Genomic DNA, 15,612 nt, shown 5'->3' with positions numbered 1-15,612 from the left:
CTACAAAAAATGTGCACGAGCAAAGTGTTTGGACAACCTAAAATGCAGGATTTTACTGCAAGCAATATCCTTTGTTTGACATCTATGTGCATGAGCTCTTTAGCAGCCTGCCTCCTAGCAACCAATAGACTTGCGTTAGCCCTTGGCGCTTGTACGTATGTATACCTTACACAAAACTGGCATGTGTAAAGTGTTTGGACATCCTAAAATGCAGGACCCTTCTGCCAGCAATATCCTTTTCTTTACGTTGTAAAACTCAGTATGCCCATGTGCATGAGCCCTATTGCCACTCCTGCAGAAGCCTGCACTTGTCTCTCCTTCACTGTGCTGTCTGCTAATTCTTTAATATTTGCCTGGTTTTTGCCTTTGTTTGTTCTCTGAGTGAGTGAATAACTTGTATAGCGCTACAAATGCGAACTGAATCGCATCAAGGTGCTTAGTATCCTCTATGAGAATGATTAGGTAGGCATAATAGAGAAACACATTCTGAGCCTTTTTTTTTTATTATTATAAGGGTCAGTACAACAAAAGAAAGATTTTACGTATAAATGCCAAAAAAAAAGATCACAAAAGTAAAAACAATCATATATATATATATATAAAAAAAAAAACTTGTATCCATAAAATAAAGTCAAATGATGTGATAATGGATCAATAGAATCCTTGTTTGCTTTTACTATTAATTTTCATAGGGGAGTTACAGTTCAAAGTAAACTATGAAATGCTATAGATCTCTAATGCAAGTTTCTTTTACAACTTTGGGTGTGGTCCTTTTCTTGTAGGAGCTGTCTTACTCATCTTTGTCGTACAGTGCATTGTTGTATTGTGTTTTCGTCTTGTTTTGTTGTATATGGTTTTTAGAGGTAGCAGCATGGAACTGGGAAGGGTATTTTAAAGTTGATACACTTGCTGTCAGGCTGGGAGATTGATGCAGGTTGTTTTCAGCCCAGAGCTCACATAATAGAACCTGGTTCCCTACTAAAACATAATATAACCTGGTCCCCTCCCAAATGCATACTTTCTATACACTAGGTCAGGCATCTTGTGCCACCCTTCTCCCCTATTCCAGTCAACTAGCTAGCCTTGGTATTACACTAATGCGTTACATCATAGTCACTCAAGACATGCAGTATTTATTGGCTCTTCAGAAATCTGGTCTTGACCCTACCCTCAGCCCTTCTCAAACTAACTCCCTCTAACACTAGTAACCCTCCTTGTAAACCCAACACTAATCCTTACTGTAACCCTAACCTGGAGCCAAGAACTTAACTGTGCATCGCCTTAATATCCAGTCTTTACAGGCTCTTCAGAAATCTGGTTTCGACTCTACCCTAAGCCCTTCTCAAACTAACTCTCTCTAACACTAAGGCCCAATGTACACGAGAAGCAAATGCAAACACATGTAAACTCAAGTTTTCAAAGGCAAAAATCGTCGTTTAAAACGCCCGTTTTTGCCGCGAATTTCGCTGCATTTTGCCGCGTTCAGCAGCGTTTTACCGCGTTTGCGGCTATCAGACATTGACATTGAAGACCCTCCCAAAGCTTTGAAACGCAAAAACGTTTGCGTCTGAACCCAAAATGTTGCGTCTGAATAAACGAGCCTAAACCCAACTGCTTTAAAACGCCAAAAAACGTGAATGTGTGCATGGACACATAGGATAACATTAAATGTGTTCAGGGGCAGTTGAAAAAAATGCCCAAATGCCTCTGAACTCAAGTTTACCAGCGTCTCGTGTGCATGGGGTCTAATGCCTCCTATAGAGAGAAGATAGTCACCGCTCCAATAGGGTATGTGGATGAATCTGTATCCTCTCAGAGAAACCCAGGTGCCGGCAATGCACGAAGCAATAGTAGAAAGAAATGTTTGGACAGCCGCACTCTGGAAAAACCTTCTTGGTTGCCTTTTATTGATAAAAGTTTTCAAACACCACACATCACAGCAAAGACAGGGGCATACAGCTGACGTTTCGCACTACAATCAGTGCTTACTCATAGCTATGAGTGAGCACTGATTGTAGTGCGAAACGTCAGCTGTATGCCCCTGTCTTTGCTGTGATGTGTGGTGTTTGAAAACTTTTATCAATAAAAGGCAACCAAGAAGGTTTTTCCAGAGTGCGGCTGTCCAAACATTTCTTTCTACTATTACTAATGCCTTCTATAACCCTGATGATAACCCTTATAATAATGTTTTTGTAACTCTAAGGCCGGGTACACACGGACAAACATGTATGGTGAAAGCGGTCCGTCGGACCGTTTTCACCATACATGTCTGCCAGAGGGCTTCTGTACGATGGTTGTACACACCATCGTACAGAAGTCCGCGCGTAAACAATACGCGGGGCGTGTCCGCAGTGTCGCCGCGTCGATGACGCGGTGTCGCCGCGACAATGACGCGGCGACGTGGGCGGCCCGCCTTTAAAATGCTTCCACGCATGCGTCGAAGTCATTCGACGCATGCGAGGGACGGCGGGCGCCTGGACATGTACGGTAGGTCTGTACTGACGACCGTACATGTCCGAGCGGGCTGAATTCCAGCGGGCTGTTTTAAAACAAGTCCAGGAATATTTGTCTGCTGGGAAAAGGCCCGGCGGGCAAATGTTTGCTGGAATTCGGCCCGCTCGCGCCCACACACGACCAAACATGTCTGCTGAAACTGGCCTGCGGGCCAGTTTCAGCAGACATGTTTGCTCGTGAGTATGGGGCCTAACACTACCTTTTACTGTAACCCTAACCTGGAGCCAAGAACATAAGGTGTTGGTTACTGTGCATCGCCTTAGTCTGCAGTCTTTACTGGCTTTTCAGAAATCTGGTCATGAATTTACCCTAAGCCCTTCTCAAACTAACTTTCTCCAACACTGACTCTTCCTATTACCCTAATACTAATGCCGCGTACACACGATCGGTTCGTCTGATGAAAACAGACCGTTTTCATCAGATGAACCGATCGTGTGTGGGCCCCATCGTTTATCCATCAGTGAAAAAACTAGGAACTTGTTTTAAAATTATCTGATGGTTAAAAAACCGATAGAACAAAAAACGATCGTCTGTGGGTACGTCCATCGGTTAAAAATCCACGCATGCTCAGAATCAAGTCGACGCATGCTCGGAAGCATTGAACTTCATTTTTCTCAGCACGTCGTTTTGTGTTTTACGTCACCGTGTTCTGAAACGATCGTTTTTTTAACCGATGGTGTGTAGGCACGACTGATGAAAGTCAGCTTCATCGGATATCTGATAAAAAAATCCATCAGACCGTTTTCATTGGATGAACCGATCGTGTGTACAGGGCATAACTCTTACTGTAATACTGACCCTCACACTAACCCTTACTGTAAAGCTAACCCTTCCTGTAACCCTAAGCCTCCATGTAACCCTAATTTCCCCCTGCAACCCTAACACCCCCTGTAACCTAAAAACTAACCCTCTATCAAATCTTCCTGTAACCCTCACACTACTTATTTCTGTAAACTTAAGGCTGGGTTCATTCAGGAGCACAGAGCTGCTCACCGCAGGGGTCTGGTGCATCTTCATTCACCATTTCAGGTCCGATGTTTTTTCGACCAAAAGACGCAGGAGTCTTGTGCAATTCGCACCAGATCCACTCCAGAGATGTGTGAACCGGCTCCATAGAGAGCCAGTCACAATCTCCTGCAATGCACCAATTCGCAATAGTGTGAATCCGGCCTAAAGCTTGCCCTATAAAATATATTTTGTATCACCTGTATTTTTACAGATGATATGAAATTTGGAATCGGTTGAACTTTGACTCTGCTGGCCCATGTGGCATGGGTTGTTACATGTTCTTCTTCCATACAGGCTTTTTGTCTGGCTCCTGCCACTAAACGAGTGGTGGGAAAATGAAAGGTCAATATGTTCTGGGGCGAGCGATTAAAAAAAACTGTTACTTCACCCTGAGAGCGCATAAGGGCCCTTTTACACGGGGCGGATCAGTAATGATCCGCCTCTGTGTGTCCGTAAGCTCAGCGGGGATCGCTCCGTAAATCCCTGCTGAGCCGGCGGCTGACAGGGCGGTCCCCGCACACTGTGCAGGGACCGGCCTGTCTTTTCTCTGCTCTCCCCAATGGGGGATCGGATGAACACGGACCGTGTGTCCGTGTTCATCCGATCTGATCCGCAGACGGAAGAAAAAATAGGGTTTTCTTCCGTCCGCAAAATCGGATCTTTGCGGAGGCGGGTGATTACGGGTGTCAGCGGATGTTTATCCGCTGACACCAGCAATCACATAGGGACCAATGAATGCCGCTTTTTCATCCGCAGACGGATGGATGAAAAAGCGGTTTGATATAAGATGTAAAAACACCAACACAACTTATGTTGCTGCAAGATGATTATACCAAAGAAGTAGGAAAGTCAGTTCAGTAGATGAGTTATTATACACCCACCCCAAGTCCATTCTTTTCAAATTGTTTTGGTCTTTTGTATATAACAGTTAAAAAATGACATTTCCAATGGAATTGTGTAAAGAGATTATTCCATTTTTAGAACAGATCCTATGTCATCTACTCTTTTCTGCAGTCCTTTCTCTTGCTGCTCAGTAACTGCTTCAGTAGCATTAGAACAAATTGTTTCTATATAATTAAACAGAAGGAGTTGCTTTCAGGATGAATGGAACTTCCACTGCAAAGAATACTAAAGAAATAACATTGTAAGGCATCTAATAAAAATATTTGGTTATGAAAAAAATCATAATACATAATTTGTCATCTTATTTTCATGTATTTAATGCTGAAGTCCAAGAAAAGTTAAAAATGAACTAATAAACCTGTTAAGGACCGACTCCTGTACACATACATTGTCAGAATGGCACCGATAGGCAGATCGACGTATATTTACATCAGTTTAAATTTGCCGCCGTGCCACAGCTCTGTGCTCGCGTCACAGAGCTGAAGAACAGGGAAATGCCAGTGTAAACACAGCATCTCCCCGTTCTGCCTTGTGACATGTCACTGATGTCTGCTCCCACTCATTGGGAGCAGTGATCAGTGACGTGTCACTCGTAGCCACACCCCTTAACAGTTAGAATAACTCCCTAGGACACACTTAACCCCTTCCTAGCCCCCCTAGTGGTTAACCCCTTCACTGCCAGTCACATTTACACAGTAACCAGTGCATTTTTATAGCACTGATCGCTGTATAAATGTGAATGGTCCCAAAATAGCACCAAAAGTGTTCGATGTGTCCGCCATAATGTCGCAGTCATGATAAAAATCGCTGATCGCGGCCATTACTAGTAAAAAAAATATTAATAAAATGCCATAAAACTATCCCCTATATTGTAGACGCTATAACTTTTGCGCAAACCAATCAATAAACTCGTATTTACCAAAAATATGTAGAAGAATACGTATCGGCCTAAACTGAGGACTTTTTTTTTATATATAGATTTTTTGGGGAAATGTATTATAGCAAAAAAAGTAAAAAATATTGCTTTTTTTTTAAATTGTTGCTCTATTGTTGTTTATAAGAAAACAATGGGTCCTCTGACTGGAATTTTAAGGCACATTGGTGTAAACCACAAAGTGGATAAACGTTTTAGAAAAAAAAACTTTATCTACTTTGTGGTTTACACTAATGTGCCTTAAAAGTCCAGTCAGGGGACCCATTGTTTTCTTCTGATTCTTTCTTTGGATGTGGCACCACATAGAGACACAGACCGTTAATTTGTTTTTTGTATATTGTTGTTTATAGCGCAAAAAAATAAAAACCGCAGAGGTGATCAAATACCACCAAAAGAAAGCTCTATTTGTGGGAAAAAATCTGCTTGAGGGATTCCACTCCTGAAAGGAGTCTTACAGATAACTAAAAAGATTAAGGGCTCTTTCACACAGAGCGGACCGTTTCTGGGTCCACTCCGCGTGTCTCCGTCGGCTCAGCGGGGATCGCCGCTGAGCTGTCGGCGGATAGGGCGGTCCCCGCACACAGTGCAGGGACCGCCCTGTCTCAGCTCCGCTCTGCCCTATGGGGAACCGGATGCAGACGGACCGTCTGTCCGTCTGCATTAGTTCCGTTCCGCCGGACGGAAGAAAAATAGGGTTTTCTTCCATCTGAAAACCGGATCCCGACGGACGCGGACGCTAGTGGATGCTCCATCCGCTAACGGACGCGATCCCATAGGGATGTATTACAAGTCCGTTAACAGACTTGTAATAACGGACAGGCGGAGCGGACGTCTGAAAGGGGCCTAATAGTGTCAGTGGGAACGTATCTGAGAGGCAGAAATTGCTAATTTCTCATGGCACACCTAGCAACCTCGGGAGGAACCCTGGTTGAGAAACCCTGAAATATACAGACCTATATCCATAGTAGGTGGGAATTAAAGCATAATAAACCCAGTTAAAGAACTTATGCTTCGTTTCCACTGAGCGGATCGGTTTGGGTTGGTTTCGGTGCGGTTCTCTATTTTAAGTGTTTCCATTATTCGGCCCATACAACCGAACCATCCCGCACCATTCTGGGTCCTGCTTCAGATGTGGGGTCATAGAAAATGGCACAGTTCGGTTAGGGCAGAGCTACAATACATTCCACTGATTGGCGGACACGCTAGCCATTTTTTCTAAACCCTGTATGGCCACTGACGGTCCAACTTGCAGTGGAAACGCTCACCTGAATAGGCTGGACCATTCTAACCACTCCAAACTGTACCGACCCAAACCGTTCCGCTCAGTGGAAACGAGGCATTAGATGCTGGAAATATCAATGGACCCCTGTACCTGTAGAGTGTATAGAGACTTTGAATCTACAATTCATGATACATATTAGTGTGATGGTCAGTGGGAAGAATGCTCCTTACACTTGTGGTAATTAGGAAGAATTACCCCCTTAAAGATAGCTAAAAAGATCAATGGTTTCAGTGGGAACGTATATAAGAGGAAGAAAATGCGAATTTCTCAAGGAACCCCTAGCAACCTCTGGAGAACCCCTAGGGTTCTATGGAACCCTGATTGAGAAACCCTGTGTTAGAATAAGGGCTCCCGTAGGTTAACAGGGCACCATGGAGCACAGGTATTGTCCATTTAATATACAGAATGCATACTATATGGTAAAAAAGTATGTGGACACCCCTCTAGTATTGAGTTCAGGTGCTTCCGGTGAAGGGTACTTTTAATACTACAATATACAAAGTCATTTTAGACAGTTGTACACTTCTAGCGATGTACAATAGTTTGAGGAAGGCCCTTATTGGTTCCAGCATGACTTTGTCACTGTGTACAAAGCCAGGTCCATAATGACAAAAATCCAAAATCTTGTGGGTAGCTTTCCCATAGGATTGAAGGCTATTATAGCTGCAAAGGCAGGGGGAAGAATGAGGAACAAATCAATATTAATCCCCATCGCTTAGAAATGTTTGAAATGGGATGTCCAACAAGTCAGGTGCCCACAAGCATACAGTGTGCATATACCTCTGTGTATGTGTGTACAGTGTGTGTGTGTGTGTATATATATATATATATATATATATATATATACAAACACAGGCATAAAACAGACTTCTTGCTTTCCTGACATTTTTCCCAGGGTTATTACCACCCCCAGTGTTCATATAGTTAAGTGCCCAGCCACAGCAACTTTCAGACTCTCATAGCGTTCAACAGGCTGCCAGCAGCGGCTGGATGGGACACCTATGCTCTTCGCCGGCACCTAAACACTGAAGTCCCATGCATTGGGGCTAAACTATCAGTGTGCAAGGGGCCTAAGGGTTAAAGAGGCATTCGCAGATCTTGTAGTAGGCAAATTAAAGCAAACAGCAAATTCTTTTATTGTGCCTGACATTTCCACTGGGCTTAGCCTATCTTTATCAAAATATAAAGATGCACTAAGAGCCATGAAAATATTGAGCACAATAAAACGTTTGCCTATATATATATATATATATACTGTATGTATATACTATATATGTATAATGCCACAAAGGTTCAAGTACTACTTACAGACGTGAATAAAATATCAAATGCCGAGCAATGGATCTTATTCATGAAAACTGGAGGCATTGCCCACTTCAACCAATCAGATTTGAGATTTTGTTTTCCTGTACATGTTAGAAAATACAAGCTCACATTTGATTGGCTGTTTTGGAAAATAGCACTAGTACCGTATATACTCGAGTATAAGCTGACCCAAATATATGCAGAGGCACCTAATTTTACCACAACAAAAATGAGAAAACTTATTGACTTGAGTGTAAGCCTAGGGTGGGAAATGCAGCAGCTGCTGTAAGTGGAAAAGAGGGTAAAAAATGCCCATTTGCAACCTCACTGTGCCCATCTGCAGCCTCACTGTGCTCACTGTGCCCATCTTCAGCCCCACTGTGCCCATTTTCAGCCTCACTATGCCCATCCGCAGCCTCACTGTGCCCATTTGCAGCCTCACTGTGACCATTTTCAGCCTCACTGTGCCCATTTGCAGCCTCACTGTGCCTCACTGTGTCTATCTGCAGCCTCACTGTGCCCATTTTCAGCCTCACTGTGCCCATCCGATCTCCCGTGTACCTTTGATCTCCATGCTGCTGCAGTCGGCGACTGTCCACTGTAACAAAGCCCCACCTCTTCCTCGTCCGTGATAGACGGAACACTAAACACTGATCCTAGCATTGTACCAGTGTTCAGTGTTCTGCCTATCACAGACAAGAAGGAGGCGGGGCTTTGTTACAGTGGACGGCCGCCGACTGCAGTTAAGACTGCATGAACAGTGGGAGACTCTGGTATAAGCCGAGAGGGGCTTTTTCAGCATAAAAAAATTTGCTGAAAAACTCGGCTTTCACTCGAGTATATACAGTATTTCTCGATTGCACTGTTTAATAATTAAATAACCCTTTAATAAGTACTTAAGTCTATTCATAAGGTCATTGCATGCATATTATTAATCTGTTAATAAAAATTTGATTTTAAGGCTAAGTTAGAAAAAATATTTAATCTCTGGGTAAACATTGGTAAACTGACTCACACACTGGCTTGCTGTTTCTCCCAGGAAATCCAGAGTTTAAGTAAGCCTCTCATTGTGAATGATAAGAATCCTGACTTTAGGTTAAAAGCATGGTCCCTGAATGTAATGTTTTCATTTTTCTGAACAAAGCTGAAGCCCCTAGACCTGGAGCGCTTAAGAAGACCCTGTCAACAAAAAACAAGCATTTTAAATTCTTACTTGGAGCAATGTGCCCCTGTACTTGTTAGGCCTTGTACACACGAGGAGACATGTCCAATGAAAACGGTCCGTGGACCGTTTTCATCGGACATGTCTGCTGGGAGCTTTTGGTCTGATGTGTCTACACACCATCAGACCAAAATCCCAGCGGACAGAGAACGCGGTGACGTAGAAGACACCGACGTTCTCTAACACAGAAGTTCAATGCTTCCACTCATGCGTCGAATCAATTCGATGCATGCACGGGATTTCGGGCCGCTGGTTATACGTCATAACCAGCAGACATGTCCGATGAGTCGTACTAACCAGCGGACATGTCCGACGGACAGGTTTCCAGCGGACAAGTTTCTAAGCATGCTAAGAAACTTTTGTCCGCTGGAAACCTGTCCGCTAGGCCAGGAAACCTGTCCGCTAGGCCGTACACACGGTCGGACATGTCCGCGGAAACTGGCGTGTGTACGGGGCCTTAGGGAAATTACACTACAGAAGGTTTCAATTTTTATAGCACAGCTCCCAGCCTCCTTGCATGTCATAACCCACTTCTCTTCTTAGGTCCCTTTCACACATGCTGTCTGATCAGGTCTGCCTGCTCCTTTTTTCAGGTGGACCTCATTGGACACTCCAATGGATCGACTTGGGTACAATTTGCCTGCCCATAGATGGTTTGAATCTTGGCTGGTTTATCAGGGAGATCCGACCCATCTGTGTCCGGCTTAAGTCTACTGGGGCTTCTAACATCATATCCAAATGGCGACATGTAAAAAACACAAAATACATTTATTGCACATATAAACCTATGGGGGGAATTTGCACCCTGGCACCAACCTTTCCAATTGCTCATTCGTTCTGTTGCTCTAGCCTGTTGTTGAATATTGTGAGGAAGTGGTATGAGGGTCAGAGCAGAAATCACATTCTGATACTGGATTAAGTCATGACCTTCCCAAGTTTTAGGGCTTCTGGTTACTTAAAAAATATAGAAGGCATGCACAGCTGTCTGTTGAGTTTGGTACCTGTCCATAGTACAATATTTCCTTTAAAAGGGGCTTCCTTTTTCATAAGGCAACTAGCATGTCGAGAAGAAGAGGTCGGAAATAATAGCCACTATATTTTCCCAATATGGGTTCCCTTTGGTTATTTTCCATATTAGACTCCACCAATTAGCTGTTTCAGGACTGTTTCCACTCATTATGTTAACTTGGCTTTCTTGTGCCACAAAAGGTTGAGCTGTTAAAGTGTATAGGCAAAACTTTTTTTATTTTTAGTCTTGAGTTTTCACATTTTTTCTTTGGATGTCTGTGTCCTGCTGGAGAAATTACCCTTCACTTCCCATCCTGGAGACACAATCTCTCCAAAGTAAGGGGAATTCCCATCTTAAACAACACTCACTGGAACATTTGCCCCTATCAGTTGATTTCTTGTTCTGGTGACAATTCTAAAACGAATGCCGCGTACACGCGACCATTTTTTACGACGTTAAAAACGACACAAAAATTTAGAGCATGTTCTAAATTTTTAATGCCCATTTTTAACGTCGCAAAAAAATCTCTGGAGCCCACACACAATCGTTTTTAATGACATTAAAATTTTTTTAATTTTTCACATCGCAAAAAACGATTGTGTGTACGCGGCATTAGTATTTCTATCTGCCAATGGCCAGCAGAACAAATAGAGGGGTGAATCTCTCTAGTGGGGACACAAACAGCAATAAGAGCTTGACAGACAGTTTAGCTAGTAGTAATCACATTTAACTGGACTTGTTCTGTAATGTAACATTTTGTTTCGTAGCTTCTCCAAGCCACAACCTCAGTTCCAATGAGTGTCCGGAAGATAATCAGCATTTTTTATATTTGGAATGAACAAGTGGGTTGGATAAGCTAAGAAATGTCTCCAACATTACAGAACAAGTCCAGTTAAATGTGACTAAATACTACTAGCTATACCAAGACCCAAATAAATGACAAGCTTCACAGCCTTGCTAGCAGAGGGTTTAACCTTCCCCTATTAGATCCAATAAAAAAAAAATATTAGTATGCCTAGATACACTTTAAAAGAGAAGTATGGATTTTTTTTTTTGCTATTAATACTTACCTCGGTGGATGGAGCATCAGGCTGCCACTGTCCCCTGGCGTCTCTGCACTGAGAACCGAGCCACCGAACACCGCCGATGGCTCGGTTCTTACTCCTCCACGAGCAGAGCCATACTGACCTTGAAGCCTCGTACACACGGCCGAGTTTCTCGGCAAAAAACAGCAAGAAGCTTGCTGTTTTTTTTTTTTTTGCCGAGGAAACCGCCGAGGATCTCGTCGGGCCAAAAAGAGAACATGTTCTCTATTTCCTTGACGGAAATGGGAAAATTTGGCTCGCCGAGATCCTCCGCGGCTTCACAAGGAACTCGGCGAGCAAAACGATGTGTTTTGCCCGTCGAGTTTCTCGGCCGTGTGTACGCGGCCTCAGCCAGCATGGCTTCTTCTCTCCTTTTCAGCGCTCATTGAAGTGCCGAGCAGTGGAGGGGCGGGGAGAGGCTGTCTCATCGGCTTGCTGAGACTGCCATCAATCAGGGCAGCTGGCGGATCCCGACTTGGAAGTCATGATGACGCGCTGCCCCGACTGATGGCAGTGACGTCAGCGGAGAGCAGGCTTCAACCCGATCTCCGCTAAAAACGGGTCACAGGAGTGCAAAATGAATTTCACTCCTGTGACGCAGAGGGGAAGCCCAGCCTAAAAAGCTCAGGCTGGACTTCTCCTTTAAGAGGAGGCTACTGCAGCCCTAAAGCTTTTTCACACCAGAAAATAGGTAGGGTAACCCCATAATTTATTATGATTACTGTACACTTGTGGGTGAGTTTCCCAAATGGAAAAAACATTGTAAAAATTCCCTCTGGGGTTTCCAATCTTTCCTTCACCTTGTGAGAAAGCTATGGGAAAATGGAGACCTCCCTCAATTATCCCCTAATGGCTCAGGAGGGTAGGAAGACCTGGAAATTGACTGGAATAGATGCAAGCAGCCAGTGGATGACTCAACCCACCAATCTCCACCCAAACGTGATGTTTCGGTTACTACCCATTAAGTGGGCAACCAGCCCTTGACCATAAGTAGATGACCTTATAAAGTTGTAAGGCTAAGAGTGCAGCAATCTTATTTCTTTTGGTTTTGTATTTTCAGGAGTCCTCTGCCTTCCAGACAGTTTGAACCTCCATAGAGAGCACCAAAGACCCAATAAACCAGGTGATGTACAGATGTTTAGCCAATCAGAACTGAGGACTATAGAGCAGTCTTTGCTTGCCACACGTGTGGGAAGTATTGCAGAGCTCAGTAAGTACAAGTCTGTGAATATTCTTTCTCCTTCTCCCCTCTTTCCTCCTGTATCCTCCAGCTACACACAGCATCCTGCAGCAGACAGCCATGGTAACTACAATATATGCAATTCATCTTAGTCCACTGTAATTATGGCAGTGCAACAAAGATGAATGTACCTGTCGCTGTTATGGAAAATTGATTTTCATCTGTTATGAGAGGATGGATTATGTGTATTTGTGGCTATATAAATGTATGTGTGTGTATATATATATATTTGTATATATATATATATATATATATATATATATATATATATACACACACATGTACATGCACTATGCTACCTATATGTATGTACACTAGCCATAATTTCTGTGGCAATAATTTGCACTATGCATTGTTTCCCACAGCACACAATCAAAAATGAATATTTTATGGCCCTTTCACACATATTTTTTTTTGTTTGTTTTAGACAGAGTGCTGTCCATTTTTTTTATTGCTAGAGAATCATCACTCAAGCTCCATACCAGAAAAAAACAGAACTAGATTTCAGGGACGCACCAGCCAGTTCTATTTGTCACCTTAACCGATTGTCTACCGCCCTCCGTCATATGACGGCGGGACGAAGACTCTCTCGTTCTGGGCGGACGTCATATGACGTTGCGCTTTCCCGAGCCACTAGGGGGCGTGAGCGTGCGCCCGCTGCGTCACTGGGAACCCGATGTGCGTGCCCGGTGACCGCGATGTCCGCTGGGCACCCGTGATTGCCCAGTAACTGAGCAGGACCGTGGATATGTGTGTTTAAATACACAGATCCACGGTGCTGTCAGGGAGAGGAGACCGATTGTGTGTCCCTTGTACATAGGGACAACGATCGGTCACCTCCCCCATCCAGTCCCCTCCCCCCACAGTAAGAATCACTCCCTAGGGAACACATTAACCCCTTGATCGCCCCCCTAGTGTTAAACCCTTCCCCGCCAGTCATATTTAAACAGCAATCAATGCATTTTTATAGCACGGATTACTGTATAAATGTGAATGGTCCCAAAAAAGTGTCCGATGTGTCCGCCGCAATATCGCAGTCACGATAAAAATCGCAGATAGCCGCCATTACTAGTAAAAAATAAATAAATAATAAAAATGCTATAAATCTATCCCCTATTTTGTACACGCTATAACTTTTGTGCAAACCAATCAATATACACTTATTGCGATATATTTAGAAGAATACGTATGGCCTAAGCTAAGGAAAAAAAAATATTTTTTTTAATTAAATTGGATATTTATTATAGCAAAAAGTACAAAAATTTTTGTTTTTTTTCAAACTTGTCCCTCTTCTTTTATTTATAGCGCAATAGATAAAAAAAGAGGTGATCAAATACCACCAAAAGAAAGCTCTATTTGAGGGGAAAAAATTATAAACATTTAATTTGGGTACATAGCGTTGCATGACCGCACAATTGTCATTCAAAGTGTGACAGCGATGAAAGCTGAAAAAATGGCTTGGGCAGGAAGGGGGTGAAAGTGACCTGTAGGCAAGTGGTTAATAAAGAAATGGGACTTGAGTGAAAATCTCGACTTGTACTTAATTTGAGTGCTGTCTTTTGCTGCATGTTGAGTTTTTTTTTATGCTGTCTGTGTCACCACTAAGGAGAAACATCCTCTTTCTTAGTCTTGGTGACCATCGTCAATGGGTCAGAATATTATGGAAAATCCACATTTCTGAGTTACATCCAGAGCAAGAATAGAGGGGAAACCTTCCAACTGGGATACCTGTTTTAATGACAACTGTCTGACATTAGTTCCCTCACTTGGAAAAGGTTTCCTCCTACTTGCTGCTGTGTCTACAGGAAAGGAAGTGAAGAGAAATCTCCCCTTTTGATATACTATATAAACTCCTGCCTATGTTCAGAAATATGGCTGTTTGGAACTTTATTGTTCCTAGTATAAGTTTAGCATTGCACTCCTACCGTGTTTCTCCGAAAATAAGACCTATCCCGAAAGTAAGACCTAGCGCTATTTTCCAGGAGAGCTGCAATATAAGCCCTACCCCGAAAATAAGCCCTCGTTTAAAATGCTTGTAAAATCCTTTATTCCACTCTATTACAGGAGTATATCATGTACAATGTGTGTGTTTCTGTAATATAATTGCGGGGAAGAGAGCTTCAGCGGGTCACAGAAGCGCAGAGCGGCGCTTTAACAAAGGTATTTGGCACAATTATATTACAGAAACACACACATTGTACATTATATACTACTGTAATAGAGTGGATTATAGGATTTTACAAGCATTTTCACACTGGGGATTCTATTCAGGCATGGAGAGAGAGGGGGAGAGAAGACATCACATTACATGTTAAAGGGGTTGTAAAGGTTCATTTTTTATTTTCCAAATAGGTTCCTTTAAGCTAGTGCATTGTTGGTTCACTTACCGTTTCCTTCGATTTCCCTTCTAAAAATTTTTTTTTCTATGTCTGAATTTCTCACTTCCTGTTTCTCAGTAAGCTTGCCCCCATCATCCGAGCCGTTCTGGATGGGGGTTAGTCAGTGTGCTCGCCCCCTCCCTTGTGACTGCAGCGTCTCCCCGCAGGGATGTAGACCCTGAACCAAGAATGCACTAGCTTAAAGGAACCTATTTATAAAATGAACCTTTACAACCCCTTTAAGACCTACCCCATAAATAAGCCCTGTTTCTTTTGTTGCCAAAATTAATCTAAAACCCGGGCTTATATTTGGGGAAGCACGGTAAGCTCCCCTTAATTCACTGATATGGAACATTGAAAACATTGGGTCATTATGACCTGAGGTTCTCAACACAGCGTTGTCAAGTGGCTCTTATTTTAATTTAAACTAATGAGAAATGTGACAGGCTGCTACTTCCTGAGTTACTTCCAGGAGTGTAACACCGGCTGGCAAGATTAGGTCATCAGAGACCTAGCATAGTGACAACATAAGAGTTTACCGGTGACACCATTATCATATATGTGTAGTGGAAGCTTCTGAGCATAATCCTGTGTGTAGATAGGCTCTTCCCACTATAAGTAGGCTTAAGATTCACTAATGTGGCACTGTGGGGTCGACTGCTTAAGGCTTATTGGGCTATTATGGTTACTGCATATCTTAAGTCTCTTCATTTTTTTGTGAAACTTTATTAT

General features: G+C 43.0%; 1 protein-coding gene across 1 annotated transcript in view; it reads left to right on the top strand.

Annotated features, from left to right (window-relative positions):
* BTBD11 (BTB domain containing 11) overlaps window positions 1-15,612 on the top strand; it is a 379,045-nt gene that overhangs the window by 223,243 nt on the left and 140,190 nt on the right. Inside the window, exon 2 of the mRNA XM_040345198.1 lies at window positions 12,323-12,472. Within this exon, the coding sequence (XP_040201132.1) occupies window positions 12,323-12,472 (150 nt within the window). The remainder of the gene's footprint in view (window positions 1-12,322; window positions 12,473-15,612) is intronic.

Source organism: Rana temporaria, chromosome 3 (assembly GCF_905171775.1).
Source record: "Rana temporaria chromosome 3, aRanTem1.1, whole genome shotgun sequence".
NCBI lineage: Eukaryota > Metazoa > Chordata > Amphibia > Anura > Ranidae > Rana > Rana temporaria.
Note: the sequence above shows the minus strand (reverse complement) of the source record. Positions and strands in the feature narration are given on the sequence as shown.